The sequence below is a fragment of the Xiphophorus maculatus genome, chromosome 7 (genome assembly GCF_002775205.1).
Source record: "Xiphophorus maculatus strain JP 163 A chromosome 7, X_maculatus-5.0-male, whole genome shotgun sequence".
In the NCBI taxonomy this organism is placed as follows: Eukaryota; Metazoa; Chordata; class Actinopteri; order Cyprinodontiformes; family Poeciliidae; genus Xiphophorus; species Xiphophorus maculatus.
The window spans coordinates 8,100,971-8,119,474 of NC_036449.1; the positions used below are offsets into that span (position 1 = coordinate 8,100,971).

The 18,504-nt window shown below is 42.1% G+C and overlaps 1 protein-coding gene across 8 annotated transcripts in view; it reads left to right on the top strand.

Annotated features, from left to right (window-relative positions):
* The window catches only part of LOC102231170, a 69,688-nt gene that overhangs the window by 34,702 nt on the left and 16,482 nt on the right, over positions 1–18,504 (top strand). For all 8 annotated transcript variants that reach the window (XM_023336959.1, XM_023336954.1, XM_023336955.1 and 5 more), the window contains 2 exons: positions 5,280–5,437; positions 16,596–18,262. In XM_023336959.1, coding sequence (XP_023192727.1) covers positions 16,656–18,262 — 1,607 coding nt within the window. In that variant the 5' untranslated portion in view covers positions 5,280–5,437; positions 16,596–16,655. The remainder of the gene's footprint in view (positions 1–5,279; positions 5,438–16,595; positions 18,263–18,504) is intronic.

An 18,504-nucleotide genomic window follows, 5' to 3' on the forward strand; every position in this document is an offset into this window, starting at 1 on the left:
TAATAGTTTGTGTTTTCTTTTTAACAAATCCGCTTGTTTCCTTTTAAGTCGTTGCACATTTGTTAGGAAAATGTTTTGTGATTTTAGCTGTGCCCATGAAATACCAAATTACCAAACTCTGTCTGCCAATCATGGACAGTTTAAATTGAGTTTATTTGATTGGACAGTTGAAGTTTAAAGAAACAACACATAATGGAAGCATAGATTGAAGAAACAAGAGAGTCCTTGTTGAACGAACGATCCAGTTACCAGCTTTGTTTCTAGTCATTCACCGAGGTTGTATTAGTCGCTCTGGCTTTTTTAAAGTTGTTCATCCGTACACCACAAATACGTTTTCCTTATAAATGTTTCCAAAGTTTCCTCCAGAAAACTTGCTAAGTCCGGTGGTTGGGTGGCAGTCATTCATCCAGTGGCCCCGTCGTGTTTTTGAGTAAAAAAATGTTTTAATTGGACAGGAAATTTGAAAATATTACTAGATAATCATGTGATTAATACCTGAACTATACAGTCTTGAAAAATGCAATCATTTTAAAAAGGCAATGTTAGCCTGGTGGGGGCATGTTACGACTGGAGTCGTTAAATGTGATTATGTAAATGAGTGTGCAGGTACTTGTTTTTGATTGGTGCCTGGAGGACGACGGGGGACGTCCGATTGGTGGCTTCCCGGATGTGAGGAGTATAAAAGCGGCTGACGTGGACTTCCTGGAAGATCCCTCCTCTGCTCATCTCAACCGGCCACATTGTTTGTTTTGTTTGTTAAACTTCTTGGTTTGGAGTTTGTAGGAGTGAGCTGCCATTTATGTTGCCTTAGTTCTTTCCTGTTTTTTTAGTTAGGGAGGTAAGTTTTTGTCATTTGGTTTATTTATTTTTGGATAGGTAAGTTGATTATTATTTAGATAGTTCCTTTTGTTTGTTGTTTTGGCACTAGCTCATTCTGACGTTATATGCTCCATTTTTGTTATATTTAAATCAAACATATATTTTTTTAATAAATATCACTGTAAAATGTTTAACTTTGTATGTGTTGGCTGTTTGGGATGGGACGAGGAGGGACCTTTCATGTTATGATCTGGCCACCCCTAGACGGGTCGTAACAGGGCACAAGTAAAGCCTGGTGGCCCGCCAGGCTTATAATACGCTGGGGGAAACCCTGTTTCACTATTTGAGAGGAAAATTAAAAGGTTTTCCAGTGACATAAAATTGACTGCCAAGGGGCATTGTTACAACAAAAAGTAACTAACGAACCACACATTTTCTTATTTTTTACTTTTTCTAAACGTTCCGGGCGAGAGGCGGGGTTCATCCTGGACAGCTCACCAGTCTGTCGCATGCTTTAAGTTCCACTCAGACTATTTTCTGTCTTGCCTCATATGTCAGCATCTTGAAAAACATTTACTATGCATGTCTAAGTGTATTTTGTGTTACATAAAGCCCTGTCACACCTTTAAAGTAAGTGTGTTGCTTTTGATTAGCTCCCTGTTTGAATAGTGCATGTGCATTAGGATGAAGGTCGTGCAATTCAGTGTTCAACTCAGTCAGGACTGGTGTGTTACTTTTTCTGTGACTATTTAGGGCTATTTTGTCTATAATTAAAGATTAAGTGATCATTTGAGAATGAAACTTCAATGCTCTGTGAGGGACCATATGAGGACAGGTAATTACAGTGTATGCTATTGTAGCACAAGTCTCACTGGGTTAAAAAATATAAAGGTTCAGTTTAATACTGCATGAAAAATTATGACTTAATAAACAAAGACAGAGATGACTGATCGGCACTCAGTACAAAGCACCAAATATTTCCTGTTTGTGACAATTTCTTTGATGAAAATGTGAAATTTAAACCTAGCATGCTTATAGTAAGTACTTAGCAGGCAAAAGATAGTGTTGTATTAAGTGAACAAATTCATTCTTTAAAGTGAGCTGAAGTTACTGACATTAGCATATAACACAACAAACTTATGCCGTCTTACCGACTTATTTCATCCTACAGAGGACAGTCAGCAGCATTTAATCAGGTCATTGTACAGTTCAAAAAATGCTTCTTCTACTCTTTTGTCTTACTTAAACTGAGTCACATTTTCTTAGCCCAACATTTTGCTAAAGCTTATTAAATGCTGTCAAAGCAGCATTCTTTCTTGGGTTTCAAGAAATAACCCAGGAGTTGTAGAGTGTCTCCGCCTAACCCTACAGTTATCAGCCTGTCTTTCATCATTACAATCAAGAAGAAGCTCAGAGTTCATCGCTGGTGTAAGCTCAGTCCCATCTTCACTCCTACAGCACACCTCACCACTGTCTCACTGACCTTCCACATGTCCTGCTCCACCTTTGCATGCATTTCTATACGCCACACACACGGCTGCATAGACCTTTTTTTTTCACCATGTCATATGATTCCTATAATTATGATCCCTTTCAGCTGCAGTAATTTACAGTGAATATAAAGAACCTTTGACAACATCTGCAGTAGTCATAATAACAAAGTGATCGCCTCCTGATAACATCATACATAGCTCAATTTTGAGGAACTCCTTTATGAGCTGACCTGGAAGCTTGCTGCTCTATGATTGGCTGGCTTTGTTGAAGCCTTTGCACAATGGGCACAATGTCATCCTTTCTCACCAATTGAAATTTGTTCATAGTGATTAACCCAAAAACAACAGCTAGCATCCGCCTGCTGTCTGGTTTGTGGTTGTTGATCTTCATTAAACTGTTAATTCTGTGGAAGCAAGCTGTTTGAAGAGAAACTGTGCATAAACACTTTCGACAAAACGACTTTCTGAACATGTTGATTTTAAAAAATGACACTTGTACAGAACTATATGCTATGTAAGTGCAATGAAGCAAATATTTCCACCTTAAAAGCTTGGTAAAGTACGTCTACCTTCTTATTTTTAATCTTTCTCCAAGTTTTGCTGTGTATATTTTTGCATAAATGTTGTAAATCTGTTTCATTATTTCAAAATTTTCCCTCATTTTTAAATGAACTTTTCTTTATATTTGTTAAGGTGCAAAAATAACCACAAAGAAAGAGTGTTAGGCTGCCTTTTTCATTGAATGCGTTTAATTTTTGTTCCAGAATTCCAATTACGCCGACAGTCCATGTTTCTCACAGCATCCAAGCCATCTTTTATCATTTCCTTCAACTCTTCTCAGCATTTAATGGTACGCCTCAAATCCAGACAGCCAAAATATATTAGCTCCAAAGTGAAAATGAGGTGATGTCATCTTGAGGAAACACGGCCTGTGAAGTGTGAAGATGTGGAAAAAAGCTGAGAGACTTCCACGCACAAACACCCTCAGCACGCAAAACCAAACAAGCAGTCGTGTGAGGCTGCGTGTCTACTGGGAGCGCAGAAGCTGTCAACAGTCACGCCGCACATTATTCGCACCTCTTCCTCTACTTTGCGGGATGTGAAAGACGTTCGGCGTTCGCTGCACACACACACAGAGATCACTGATAGACACCCCGCCCTGAAAGCCTCCCTGCATAGTTTCAGAGGGAGCGGAGGATGGATGAAACGGGCCGGAACGATGGCAAACTGACTTGGTGATTTAAAGGGGGGGGACGGTGTGTTGGTAGGAAAGGAAAAGCGAGAGGAGAATGTTCAAAATAAATGGGTCGCTTCAGTCAGGCCTGATAAGCCTGTCAGTTTCAGTGGGATTGTCAAAGCGAGGTTATTCTCTCTTCCATCCATGCGCTTGCTGGAAAGTTGAGTGTAAAGCAAAAATTGCTTTAATTTGAAGAGGCAGAAGTCGGAGTTTTATTGTCTTTTAGTCACTAAATAAAACACAGTGGACGTTTGATCCTCTGGTTCACGGGTGGAGCAGCAGCGTGCGTGGGAAAACGGGGAGGATCTACCGGAGGGCCCCTGTCAGTCATTTAGCTCTCCGGGGGACGGAGGAGGGCGAAGCGGAGGGGGGTTCGTCTCTATGTGACAGCGACTTGTCAGAGCTTTGGAGGATGCAGATACAGCACATTTCGTCCCAGCATCCCACGAGAAGCAGCACGCGTCAGGCATCGCGTGATCTCAGCCTCGGTCGCTTTTCTCATCATGCGGGTGACAAGATACAGAGGAGGTGGATGGAGATGTTAGTGGAGCAGGCGGTGTTTAAGTGAGGTGGGATGAGCTTGGTTTTTATACAAATTGTTATTGATTATTCTTGTTGTTTTGTTGTTTTTTTAGTTAGAGTTGGATCTTTAGTCTGTAGCTGCTGTAATTCTAAAGTCTTTTGATGAGGAAATCCTTCCTGCAAGCTTTGTTGTTTCGCCCGTTGTCACCGGGTTTAGTCTTAGAAATTTTTTTTACCTTAAAAGTATTTTCACTTTTAAATTTTAAAGAAAATGTTTCTCACAGATTGAGCTGGTGCAAGTACTCCAGTTTTTGTGCTTGTTTCTAGGTAAGTGCCAAAAAAAAAAAAGAAATGCAATGAAAATGTTCATTTGTTTGTCTTTTACTTATAGCTTAGAGGTTTCTCAAGCAGCTTTTGAAAGTCAGGTCTTTGCAGAAATCAGGTTGAATAGCCAAAATATTTCAGGTTTTTACCACTGCAGTCCAGATTCCTTAAAACATTGGGCGGCCCGATATTAGGAAAACATGAAATAGTGATGAAATTATCCAATGCATTGAATATTTGTTGCAACTATCCTACATTTTCTCCACCCTTCTTTTTTTTTCAAACATGGACCACAGTGAGAAAAAAGCATCTTGTATCTCTGCTTCCTCTGACTTTAATTTAAACACCTCACTGATTCTTGAGTCTTCTCTCTGCAGCAACGACACACAGAAAGAAGATGCTGTCAGCACAACCTGATGGCAAAAAGATCAGATTTTTGAATTTCATCAGCTGAACTCTTAATGCGTTTCTAAACACACTATAAACTAGCTTCACAAATTTAATCTGAAAACACTACCCTGTTTTGTTAGCTCAGTTTTCTAGGAACTCTGCCTACACATGGATTGAGTGTGAGTGTTGTGGCATGTGTGTGTAACTGTACACTGGCCTCTCCTTACAGAGGAGAACTAATTATGTAATTGACTCAGCGTCTAATTGAATCAGAAAAAAAGGAGGACAGGGTTTGCTTTACAGTATCAGGATACTTTTGCCTCTCAAACCTCGTGTCTCTGTTGCTCATTGTGCCTCAATCATTTGCTCAGCAGAGATAAAAGCGGCCGCGCTCATCAATGTTATTGACTGAGCTGTGATGGTTTGGTGTTGCTTTCAGAAACAGCGGCTCATTTATGAATGACCCCCTCGGTTTTCTCCCTCTGTCCCTCCAGCTCCGTCCGGCTCGATAAAAAGGCTCCTGGTGGATCATCAAATACCGGAGAGGAGGCCGGGAGGGGCGCAGACAAACGAGAGGAAGCTGGCTGCCCTGGGATCTGAGTCAATGACCTGTTGGACAACACAAGAAGCACGGAGGATTAATTAAAATGGGGTAAGTTTAAGAGATTAGACTTCACGTTGCCAATAGCTGCAGGAGCTTCAGGCAGCTGCAGCAGGACTTATCAGCAAACATGATCCCTGCAACGCGACGCTCACCGCTGGGTAACTTCTGGCCAAGCTGAGACGCAGCGAGATGTGCTGATAGTAAAATTCACAAGCAGACTTATATTCTGGCTAATGCAGAGACATGTGCATATAGGCAGGAAGACAAACTGAAAAGATACAAAGAATGGAGATATAGGAGCGCTACACAGAGCATTTGCAATAACTCATACGCTAAGTGAAAAGGCTTTTTACGACAACTGCAAACTTGAACGCAATTAAAAAGTGAAACAGAAGACAGGGTTGTTAAAATCTATGATTCAGCTTTTTTTGCTTTAAATGAAGGGAATAAAACAAGACACATTTACACTCCTGAGAACAGCAATGTCAAACTCATTTTGGTTTGGGACCAAATAAAGATCATGAATGCTCTTAAAGGGCCAGTTGTGACAGAATGTATTGATAAAACCTGATCATAAACTGTTAAAATATCAAGAAATTCTTCAAATTAAATATTATTATTGAACATCTTTTCAGTCCCTCCAGGATTTTGCGATACTTTTTGTGATTTTTTTAACAATAAAAACCAAAGTGTTTGTGGTACTAATTTAGAAATATTTATGATATTTACACTCATTTATTGTCATGATATGTGGTAGAGGTGGTGAGGCAGAATGCAGCGGACCCAGGTTGAAATGAATGATGGTGGTTTAATAATGAAAATAAGCACAAACAATCCAAAGTCCAGGCAGCACAGCCGAGCGGAAAGGCTAAGGCTCAACACTGGTAGCAACTGGCAAACTAATAGACATCTAACAACAGACTAGATGGGACAGCAAGACTGATTAAACAGACCGGTACGACAAGGACCCGACAAAGACACAGAAACACAGGTGGCATTAAATACACAGAGGGTAATCACGGGTCGAGACACACCTGGGAACAATCAAGGGGTAGACAGGACCACTCAGAGACACAGGGACCCAAAATCAACACAGAGAAAACCCAATCCTTCCATTTATGACAGTAAATGCGACTTTTTATTACTCATTGCATAGATTATGGACTATAATCTGACATCAATTAAAGCTGAGGCAGCTGTTTAGTGCAGATGAGAAAGTTTTTGAAAATTTTTGAGAAAAATCTGCAATAAACTCCAGATTATTAGCGCAGAAAAGTGTGGAAATTTGTTGATTTTTGCATGAATTTCCAGAATAATTCTCAAGAATCTGGAGGGACGGGGCATGCCGTGGTGGCGTAGCGGTTAGCGCGACCCGTATTTGGAGGCCTTGAGTCCTCCACGCGGCCGTTGCGGGTTCGACTCCTGGACCCGACGATATTTGCCGCATGTCTTCCCCCCTCTCCTTCCCCGTTTCCTGTCAGCCTACTATCATATAAGGGACACTAGAGCCCACAAAAAGACCCCCTGGAGGGGTAAAAAAACAAAAGAATCTGGAGGGACTGATTGACATAATTTGGCAGTGAACAGATAAAAACTGCATTGATAACATAACATTTAAGCCCACTTAATGTTTAGTGTAGAATCTACAGGGCCACATAAAAAGCTATGGCGGACCGGATTTAGCCCACGGGCCTCAAATTTGACACGTGACTTTCTTTTACATTCTGTCACATTGCAAGCACAGACATGATGACTGTCTGTCATTATGTCTGTGATGACAGACAGTCATCAAGACAAGATACAGAGCAGAACCGGAACCAGAAGACCTGAGTGGTACACAGATGTTTGTGGTTGCGTGTGTGACTTTTATGTGCTTTACAAAAACACACCCACCTTTTTCATGAGGTTTTGTTTTTGTTGAGGGTGAAAAACCAGAAGAGTTTCAGGGCTTTTCATTGGACGTCATCAGTCAGTCAAATGAGTCTCATCATGTAACCATTGAACCATTGAAACATTTTCAAGTCAGGAGCCGACAACCTAAATTATTTTGTCAAGATTTAAAATAGAAAGTTTATCTTTGCAAGCATGTCGGTCTCTAAAATTCCACTTTATGCAGCACAAAAAAAGTATCATTAAATCTTTAACCCAATCATGTCTTCATGCACAGATTCAGGAACGTATTTCAGAGGTTTTTCATTCGGGTCACTCTAAGGATCAGTTCAAACACCCTAATGATTTATTAGTTTTTCATTGACTCTGAAATCCTGTCCTGAAAAATGAGCTCATACCCCTGCTGGGACGTGGTGGATGATAAACCGCCCAGCTGGTGGAGATGAGTTATTCCCCAGTTGGCTGCAGAGACAGGAGGGAGAAGGCAGAGCTACGACCTCCAGGGAGCGCTTACTCTGGTGTAAAATTCAGCTAGAGAAAAGCAGAAAGAGAGAGAGATACTAAGCTGCACTCAGGCTAATTAAAACCAAATTCCACACATTAATGGTTTTTGCACACACACGCGCGCGCACCCCCGCCTGCACACACACACACATATATCTGTGCCAATTAAACACAAAAGAACCTGTACACTTAACATCTCCTGCTAGCAGCAAAGGAAATTTGGAGATCCACTCAAAAAAAGTTATGAAATAGTTGAATTTAAACCAGGAGAGAAAATCAAAAATAATTTTATTGTAAAGCTTGAAGATCAGGGTTTTTATAACAGTTTAGAAAAACTAGACTAGAGTATATGAAAAAACAATAATATATTAGAATCTGTTCTGTTCTCTAAAAAGTGTCCCGTCCCGCCCCCCCTCCCCCAAGTTTCATATTTAAAGCATTTCCCTTGTTGAAATATAATCCATAAACTGATAGGTCGTGGTAGTTTGTAAAAGTGACTAAAACAGAAGTTGGAACTGAAGAAATTTGAGTCTAGTAAAATACATTATTTTATTATGCAAAACGTGCAGCAGCCCTAAATTATAAAAGTGCAGTTTACTGTTAATTTTACATTTGCATTCAACAGTGTGTGACAAATGTCACTATTAATTGATATCAAATGCTTTGCTAATGTTTTGATCTTTTTCTTCAGGCGACCCAGACTGGTGGGTTTCTTTTAAAGCAGTTTTGATGTGTCGTTCTTCAAGATAGCTGAAAGTCTTTAAAATTTTTAATTCGGACCTTGACTGCTTTTTCACTTTTTTACCAAACTTTGATAACTTATTATGCAGGATAGACTTTGATAAGAAAAGTCTACAAGAGTAAAACAAAAGACAAAATGTGAGTTGTGAAGTATTTTCAGCAGAGGAACAAGATTTGAGAACAACTGGACACTGTGACCTGAAACACATTATTATTATTCAGTTGTTGGTCATATGAAAAGCTTGTAGTTAGTAGCTAAACGTACTGGTGCTAAAATAAATTTTTCTGTTTAAAACTATGCATCTTTGCTATTTTGGTAAAAAAAAAAAAAAAAAAAAAAAATCAAGTGTTATTTATGCATAAAAATATGATAAGTCACAGTTCACTTTGAAAAAAACAAACAAACAAACAAAGCACTGAGATAAAGCTGGATTAAAAAAAAAACTAAGTCCAAAAATAAAAAAGACTGGCATAACATTGTCATAAACATGACATAACACCTGTCAGGAACATGAAGGAGTCTTCATGAATGTTTATAACTGTTGACATAAAGAATCATTTGGTAAATAATGACAGTTTTAATGCAAAGTTGCCCTAAACGTTGTATTAAAAGTCCAATAAAAGTGTAAACTTTGCATTATTTGGTCAATAATGAGCCTTTTAATGCAAAGTTCTGTGAAAATTTTTAATTAAAAGTCAATTAAAAGTGTCATTGTTTACTGAATGACACTTCATGTCAGCAGTCATAAATGTAGCACCGGTATCAAACCGCTAACTGCGCCACTGGACCAGTTCTAGGTTCTAAGGAGTGGGGAGCAAGAATGACAACACCAGAGACCGCTGCTTTAAGTGAAACAAGCCGGCAATTTACTGAATATAAAACACACAAATAAGATACCATAACTAATTAAGTAAATAAATAAATAAAAATATTGCAGGTTCTTAATAAGGAAGCAAATAAAAATGAAAAGGGAAAAAAAAGAAATAAATAAAGAGTATATCACCTTTTCTTTTTACTCTTTAGTTCGCCTAGTTCATTTTAATAAGACTAATCTAATTTAATTAGACTGATCTTTGTTCTCCTATGTTATTTTAGACAGACTAATTTGAATTAGTTAGACCAGTCTCTTTTATTTCCTATGTTGTATCTATTTTGAGATCCCTATTTTTTCTGAGTTAACTCGTTTTCTTTCTTTTACAGGTGAGAAAATACCTCAAACACAATCAAATCAAAATAAATTACAATTGTTCAAATCATACTCAAAGATATAACATATAGAAACCAAAGTATATCACTTTAAATTTGAGTACAACCCGGATATGAAATCAGCTATTCAGTTCGATGAAAAAATCTTAGTTGACTCGATCCAAACAAAAATAATAATTCAATAAATTATCAGTTCTGTTCAGTTCGGTTCAGTTCGTCCTGGCAGCGAATTACCACACGCAGGAGAGTCCTTCCTTAATGTGATGGAGAAGGTGAATTGAATGTCTGGGTCTGGCTCGCCATCCTGAATCCCGTCCGTGAATCCCGTCCATGAATGTGCACGCCGCACACGGCAGACAAATCCTGGCTCCGACCGAGCTTCCAACCAAGCAAAAAAAACTGACCTGTATGACAGGTCGCAAACACAATAAAACTCTTTTTAAATCTTCAATTTATACAAATAAATTCTTCTTGAACTCAATATGTTAATCGGTTAACAATTTATAACGGCTATCAATGGCTATTGTAACGGCTGTTTTTACAGCAATTTTACAGCAAAATACAGTGAAAGTGCGAAAAAAAAAATAAACATAAAACTCACCAAAACCGATTTAGTTTAGCGCTCATAAAATTTCCGTCAGTTCCCGACCGGATAGATTATGGTTTTCAAATAAAATGTTAACTTTTGTTGTTAACTAATCACTGCGCTTTCCTCTGATTCCTCCTCTGTTCTCTCCCTCCGGGCTGTGTGCTGCGTCACTACGGCGCTGCGTCTGTAACGCTAGTTCCTTAAAGGGGCAGTGACGTTATTTTCTGTCTACAGATATTTAATCAACTATTTATATCAGATTTTAATGTGGGTTACATCCTCCCCTCTTTACCTAATGCACGTCCCTGTGCATTTTTAAAATTACACTGCCATAACTCTAGGGGTTTTTGGAAAGCTAGGTTTTTCAAGGGAGTCTGTAAACACATCACTCAAAGTGTGAAATAAAGACTGAACTACTGTCACCAACGGATTTCCTAGCTCAGGATAAGTCAGTCTCTTAATCGGTTTTCTGTCTCTAACAGGTCTTCCTGAACAGTCTCTTTCGGTCTGATGGTTCACTTGACTCAGATCACTTGTGTTTTCTTTGCTCGCCTGACCAGGTTCAGTAGAAGGATGGACGTTATCCACATCTTTCTCAGGTAGGTTTCTAATTTCCTGTTCAGCGATTGAGTTTCTCTCCTCAGGGGTAATTGAGTCATCTTTTCCAAAATCAGGTAAGTCTTTCTCTTCAGAATCAGGTAAGTTTAGGTCATAAGTTTCTACTGGAGCGTCCTCGGGGAAAGCTTTGGCTACGTCTGAAGGATCTTGCACAACAGCAGGCAAGTCAGGTTCGGGTTCAATCCTTTCAGGCAAGTATTCCATAGGTTCGGAAGTTGAGACGAAACCTAGTGTTTCTACTGTTAGGTTTCTTTGATAATGATATTCCTCAGAATCAGATTGGGATTCATTCCCATCAGCTCCATTTGATGTGTCATTTTCAGAATGTTGTCGAGTTTTTGGGCCCCTTACTGCCTTTGGTGGGTTAGTTTCGCTTTCAACAGGAGTCACAGGAAGAAAACCACATGGCAACAGGAGGTCACGATGAAGAGTTCTTTGTGGACCATCTCTTGTCTCGGGCTTCACAACATATACTGGGACGTCTCCGGACTGTCTCAGGACAACATACACGTCGGATTCCCACTTGTCAGCTAACTTGTGTTTGCCTCTGAGTCGGACATTTCGAACCAAGACTCTGTCGCCTTCTTTCAAGCTGGAGTCAACAACATACTTATCAAACCTTGCCTTGTTGCGATTGGCTGTCTTTTTGGCATTCTCAGTTGCTACTCTGTAACTGTCTTCAAGTTGAGATTTCAGGTTGCGGACATATTGCGAGTGAGAGCCTGGTTGATGATTGACTGGTAGACCAAAAGCTAGGTCAACTGGCAATCTTGGCTGACGCCCAAACATTAACTCGTAAGGGGTAAAGCCGGTTGTCTCGTTCTTAGTACAGTTATAAGCGTGTACTAACGGCTTAACATACTCCCGCCAGTGACTCTTCTTCTGGTTTTCAAGGGTTCCCAACATGTTGAGCAGGGTCCTGTTGAAGCGTTCAACAGGGTTCCCTCTCGGATGATAAGGTGTGGTTCTTATCTTTTGAGTGCCAATGAGCTCACACAGTTCTTTTATTGTTCGGGACTCAAAGTCGGGACCTTGGTCACTGTGGAGTTTTTCAGGAATGCCATAATGGACGAAAAAGTGGTCCCACAGGGTCTTGGCCACTGTCCTGGCTTTCTGATTCGGGGTGGGGACTGCCACTGCATATTTCGTAAAATGGTCGGTAATGACCAAGATGTCTTTTGTGTTACTTGAGTCTGGCTCCACACTGGGAAAATCCATGCACACGAGTTCGAGTGGTCTTGTGGCCACAATGTTGATGAGTGGTGCAGCTTTCTCGGGCATGGTCTTACGTCGTATGCAACGGTTGCAGGTTCTGACTTTATCTTCTACCTCAGTTGACATTTTAGGCCAATAGAATCGCTTCCGGACAAGATCTAGCGTGCGCTCTGTGCCCATATGGCCCATGTCGTCATGGAGGCTCTTGAGGACTACGGATCTCAGGGCTTCAGGGAGTACAAGCTGGTAGTGAGTCTGAGCACCCTCTTGTCGCCTGCGATACAAAACACCATTTGAGACTTCCAGTTTGTTCCACTCCCTCAATAAGAGACCAAGCTCAGGAAGTTCTTTCCTCAAGGAGGGTGGGGGTTTTTCTCCGGACTCCACCTGCCTGAGGACTTCACCAATGCAGGGATCAGCATTTTGTTTGTCTCTTAGTTCAGCTGGTGCCAACGGGGGAATGACAGGTAGGCCACCAAGCTGATCCTCCTCTTCAAAGCTTTGAGGGAGAGCCTTTGGATGGTGGGCAAGTGACACGACCAAGGTGGTGCTGGGTGATGTTTAGGGTTAGGGTTTCCTGTGTTCCAGTCCCTGTTTGTCCCACAACCGGAACTGGGTCTAGTTTAAAGGATCAGGCTTTGAAGTGCCATGTTGACTGTCCCATGCTAACTGCTTTTCTTTTAGCTGCTTGTTCTTCCTAGCCACAAGAGATGGGTTCGGCTCACTTTCACACTGGGGCTTAATGTGCCCATCCTCTCCACATCTAAAGCAATACCAGGGCCTTGGTCTATTGCTTGTGGTGTTGTTTGCATTTCGGCTGTGGGGTTGCAGCCTTTGAGATGTATGAGTGATAGCTGGGGAATGTGTGTTAACTGTTTGGGGAGCTAGTGGTCTGACAGCTGATTTAGCTTTTCTACTGTCTTTCTGTGCGATACGTGTGAGCTGGGACTGTAGATCAGCTATTTGTTTCTTTAAGTCTTGTATTTCAGACCTGTGATCAGGAGCTGGCTGAGATGAGCTGCAGCCTTCTTCACTCTGCACAACACCTTGATAATGAGAAGACACTTTTGGCTTTGAAACATTGAAGTGCTGTTTCATGCGTAAAGCTTTGGAAGAACGTTTATCTTCTGCTGTGCGGAGTAACCGGAGAAGTTCAGCAAAGGTGGGTGGCTTCTGCTTCTTTTGTTCTAGCTGTAGTTCAGCTATCAAGATGTTATCCCAGCAGCCTCTGACAAATTGTCTGAGAAGGTGCCGGTTAAGGTCGTTTGCAGTTACACCTCCCCTTCTGAGGGTGGTACTCAACATCACCTGCAGCCGTTGTAGATAAGCTGAAGGTTTTTCGCCATTATCCTGCATTGTGTTGAGATACTTTGCAAAGAGGTCATCTCCATCCTCGACTGTGCCGAAAGCAGAGTCCAAGATCTCCAAGTATGCATCAAGAGGAGAATCAGGTGTCAGGTGCCTCACAATATCAAGGGCGGGTGATAAGAGACTTTCGAGAAGTTTTCGTGACTTGTAAAGATCAGACTGTGTTGTATCTTTAAGAAGAAGTTCCACATTGGAGCGCCATGTCTCATAATCCACTTCACTGTTGGGACGTGGGAAACGCCCAGAGAAGGGTCTGAGTCTCAAGGAAGTGTGCACCTGCAGAGCAGAGTCTTCATTTCTCACTATGTGCTCAACAATTACTTTTTGTATGTCAGGTGGATTGACATAGGAAAGTTTAAGAGCAGGCTGTGTCTTTTCTTTAGATGGTGTCGTTGGTGGAGACCAACGATGTTGAACATGCTGCTGCAGGGCTATACTGGGAAGGGGGGCTACCTGTACAGCATTTTCAGGGGCATGTTGCTCTGGGCTATCAGGTGAGTTCTGCTCTGCATCTTCATCTTGGGACTCTGAGTGATCTTGATCGAGAGTCTCACCGATGAGGGAGAGCTCTTCTCTGAGGACAGCTGCAAAGTCTTTACCAGTCTGTTTTGCAATGTCCTTTAACTCTGAAAGGTAAGTCTGTGTAGCTGTCTTGCTAGCTACAGGTGTGTAAACATTAGCTAGGGCTCTAATGTGGTAGGTGACATCATTCTTAGTTTTACTGTTAAGCCCATATGGCAATGAAGGTAAAAGAGATTGCATAGCTGTGCCATACACATACTCTACGATAACCTGTTTGGGTGAATCTGGTTCAGTGAGATCTACTGGGATTACTCTTTGAATGGAACCATATTGTCCCAAGAAGTCGCTTAGTTCGTCATCAGTTTCTGTATTGGTCATGCCGCTAACTATGACAGAGTTAGGGATTTTTACATTACTGGTTTGAACGATATCCATGTTTTTAACACTAATAATGCTATACGGTCTCTGGTTTCTAGTTTAAATGCTTTAAGCCACTCCTGGCTGTGTGCTGCGTCACTACGGCGCTGCGTCTGTAACGCTAGTTCCTTAAAGGGGCAGTGACGTTATTTTCTGTCTACAGATATTTAATCAACTATTTATATCAGATTTTAATGTGGGTTACATAAACATTCATGAGGACTTCTTCGTGTTCATGACAGGTGTTATGTGACGTTTATGACAGTCTTCTGCACACCCCTTCAAGTAAAGTGTTACCAAAAGACTTTCAAAACAGTTGAAGTACCAATTTAAAAGATTCCAATAAAGTTTCACTTCTTGCTGTCAGCGTTGCTACGTAGAGGGTTCAAATGCCTGCAGGTCTTCAGGAGGCACTTTGAATGCAAGTACTTAAAAGTACTGTTATGTTTAACTTCCTAAATGACTGCGTTTCCCAACTGCAGCACGAGCCTCGGTTTCAGAATCAATAAATTAGGGTCCTGGCTTTCTGTTTATTAGCTAATTTAATTCAGTAAGCAGCTTGCAAATGACATTTGAGGGAAACCGTCCACTAATTGACTCTGATCACAACTCTGCTTGCTTCTGTCCATGTAAGGAATCGCAATGCATCTGTTAGCTCCGGCTGCAGAGGCTTGTTTTAGTGGAGCATTAGAGTCTGCGGACGATATTTGAATTTTACTTTTCGCATGACGCATCGGCCCTGCTTCATAATCGCGTCCTTAATCAGGCTCTGTTGAATGTGGCAGACAGAATATGAGCCCTGGATGATGGAAGCGGTTTGGGCTGAGTGGTCAACATTCAATTCGTACTCATTGCACAAAGAGTCAAAGTACACCCAGTGCCATCTTGTCCGCTCTTTCGGCTGCTAATATCCAACTGCTGTCTGATTAGTCAGAGGGAAAGAGCTGCCGAGCAGCTATCTTCATTACTGTCCCTTCAGCTTACTGCTTTCTTTTAACATCACATTCATTCCCCCCCCTTTTCTCCGTCCCATCTTTGTCTCCTGTAGCAGCTCCGTCTTGCACTATCTGTCTCTTTGTATCTGTTTCTCAATCGTCATGTTTTAATAGCCTAGCAAGCAGAGCAGTAATCCTTCTATTATTATTCCTGCTGCAAAGAGAGAGAGAGAAAGGAAAGGAAAAAAACACTCCGGGGGGGGGGGGGGATAGACAGGGCACCATTTATACAACATGAATGTGATTGCTTTGGCAGAAGAACACGCTTCAGGGGCAACATTTCCTGGACTGTGGTTATACAATATTCATGGGTGCTGTTGTCCACCTGGTTGTGGAAGAACTCTGACAGATCCTTGTCTGAGGATCAATGCAAAGGCCTGAAAAATTTGACACAAGTGCAGTTCGCAGTAAAAATAATCAAAAGCCTTCAACTTTGTCCACATTTATTGATCTTACAACCACAAACTTCAGTCTGTTTTTTCAGATTTGATGTGACAGACTGACATAATGTGGTGAAACATTGTCGAATTGAAAGGAAATTTGTAGTATGTAACGGCACTTTGATACTGTTATTCTCTCAAATTAAATTCAGTGCAACCAATTTCCCGTAAAATTCACCCCAATTATTGATAGAGTTAGATCATACAAGTTTTAAATATTTAATAGCTTATTCCATCGCTTAAAAATAAAAAAAATACGACACAACCGTACGCCTTGCAAGATATGATGTTTTGCAAGAAACTACCAAGAAATCCAACTCTGGGAGAGCTGCAGAGATCTGTAGCTCATACAGGAGCTACATTAACATCATTTAGCTCAAAGGATATTGACGTGTTCGAATGGTCCAGTCAAAGTCCAGACTTAAACCCTTTGCACATTTGTGACGAGATTTAAAAGTCAATGCACACAGCTGTTATCCATTCAATTTGGCTTATATTGGATGGAGGTGGTTGTGTATAATGTTCCTTTCTCTTCGTATTGATGTGCAAATCTGTTGGTCTGTTGCATAAAATATATGAAGTTTGTGGCGGTACGATGAGAAGATGTGAAAAGTTGAAACGGTATTTAGCATATTAGTGTTAAAATAGTTTTTTTTGAAACGTCCTCATGATCATCATCATGTGCTTTTTGCCCCTGCAGGTGGCCATACTTGTTACCTGCCGACTGTGCGACTGAGGGCCTCTCACTCTGCCCACAGCCATGCCAGACGTGAAGCTTCCCCCACCATGTGACTACCCCTCCACTTCCTCTGTTGCACTCTCCGCCAGCTCTCCTGCTGGCTGCAGCTCTCCCCTGCACCTCAGGATCGACATGGAGCCCTGCATTGCCAACCTCCGTCTGTCCCCTGACCCCTTGAGCTCGTTCCCCCGCCACAGGCCCTTCCACGCTCTGTCGTACCCGCTGATGGCCAGGTGCAACAGCAGCACCTTGCTCACCAACTTGGGGTTGAGGTATTGTTCCAGCCGTCAGGGTACTCTGGGGGTAGAGCGAGGGCAGGGGGTGGTCCGGGGCTCCTGCATCGACACTGGAAGCAATGGCAGCAGGCCTTACAGGAGTATGGAGAACTTGAACTGGAACACCGTAGGAGATTCTGGCTTGTGTGCACTCAGTGCTGCACCTTGCAGGAGCGTGGACAGCGAGTTTATTTTACGGTACACCTCTTCTAGCCACTGGTACGACGGACCTCCGGATGGATCTGTGCTAGGGGCCCACGGGCTGGTACCCAACGCAGAGAGTTTAGCATTCTTTCCTCGACACGGGCTACCCAGAAAGGATCTGCCACTCTTCCCCCAGCTGCTGCTTCCAGGTGGTGTTGATGAATGGGATACAAGGAAGGAACTAAGGGAGAAACTCCGTCTGCAGAGTGCAAGATCCTCTGTTGAGCCTCTGAGGCCACTCCCAATGCGGCCTCAGGTGAACCCAAATGCTGTTGCCATTGAACGAGAAGGTGCGCATCAGGGAATTTCAACAGGCACTTGCTCTAGGCCGACATGCACAATGCGTACGTCTCCAGAGGAGATCAAGCAGGAAGTTTTGAGGCGTTTACAACTCAGGCGGCAGAACAGCAGCCCCAACCTAACCCTCCAAAGCTCTCAGTCCAGCGCAAAAGTAGCCCAGACGTCCTACACAACAGACAACATTGCAGGGAACCCAAGTGGGAGAGAGTCTGTCTGTGAGCGTCGTAGACCTCCTGTGGGGCGTCTGTACATCCCAACATTTGAGGAGTTTAAGAGAATGAGGCAGGAGGGAAAGCAAAGCGAAGAGTCTACAGGACGTGAACAAGACCTACTGCAAAATAATGAATCCTTTTCTGATCAGACTGAGCCTCTGCTTGGACCCGGTGGAGTTCAGAAAGGTAATTCTGGAGGTGAAGAAGGCGAAGGTGTAGCTAGAATCGACGAGGCCCTGCAAACCGCCACCTCTACAGAGAAACCTGCTTCAATCACGACGACCAGTAACAGCACCACAGTTCCCACATTGCTCTGCGGCTCTGTCACCAGCAGGAACTCCCCCATCCGAACAGGCCCGTCTCCACGTTCGCCCCTTCAACCCCAGGCTTGCACAGTCCAAGCCCAGGATAAAGCCATTGTTGTAGGAGGAGATGAAGGGAGCGCCAGGCGCAGGAGGAGCAGTCTGGAACCAGCTGGGTCGGTTCCCTTCCTTGCCAGCAGAGAGAACTGGGAGCGTCCGTCCAGCTGCTGCCCGGCGCTACTTCTGGAGGGAACGGACCTGTCAAAGTATGGAGCCAAGATATATAAGATGAGGGATGGGCTCATCGGATCTGCACTGGACCTCATCAAGAAAAGGTTAGTCAGGCAGATTTACAGTATGTGGCTCATCTTGCTAAGGTTTTGATTGAACTATAGACTCAGCAGAGCTAAAATACGTTTTATTTTTTCTAACATCATGTTACATTTGAAAAATATATCTAGCACTTTACTAAAAAATATAACTTTTATATTAATAATGTTTAAATAAAGAGTTTCATGCTCAAATAAAATGTAAAATTCTGTTTTGAAAACTAAAGTTAAAGTACTATTTTAAAGTA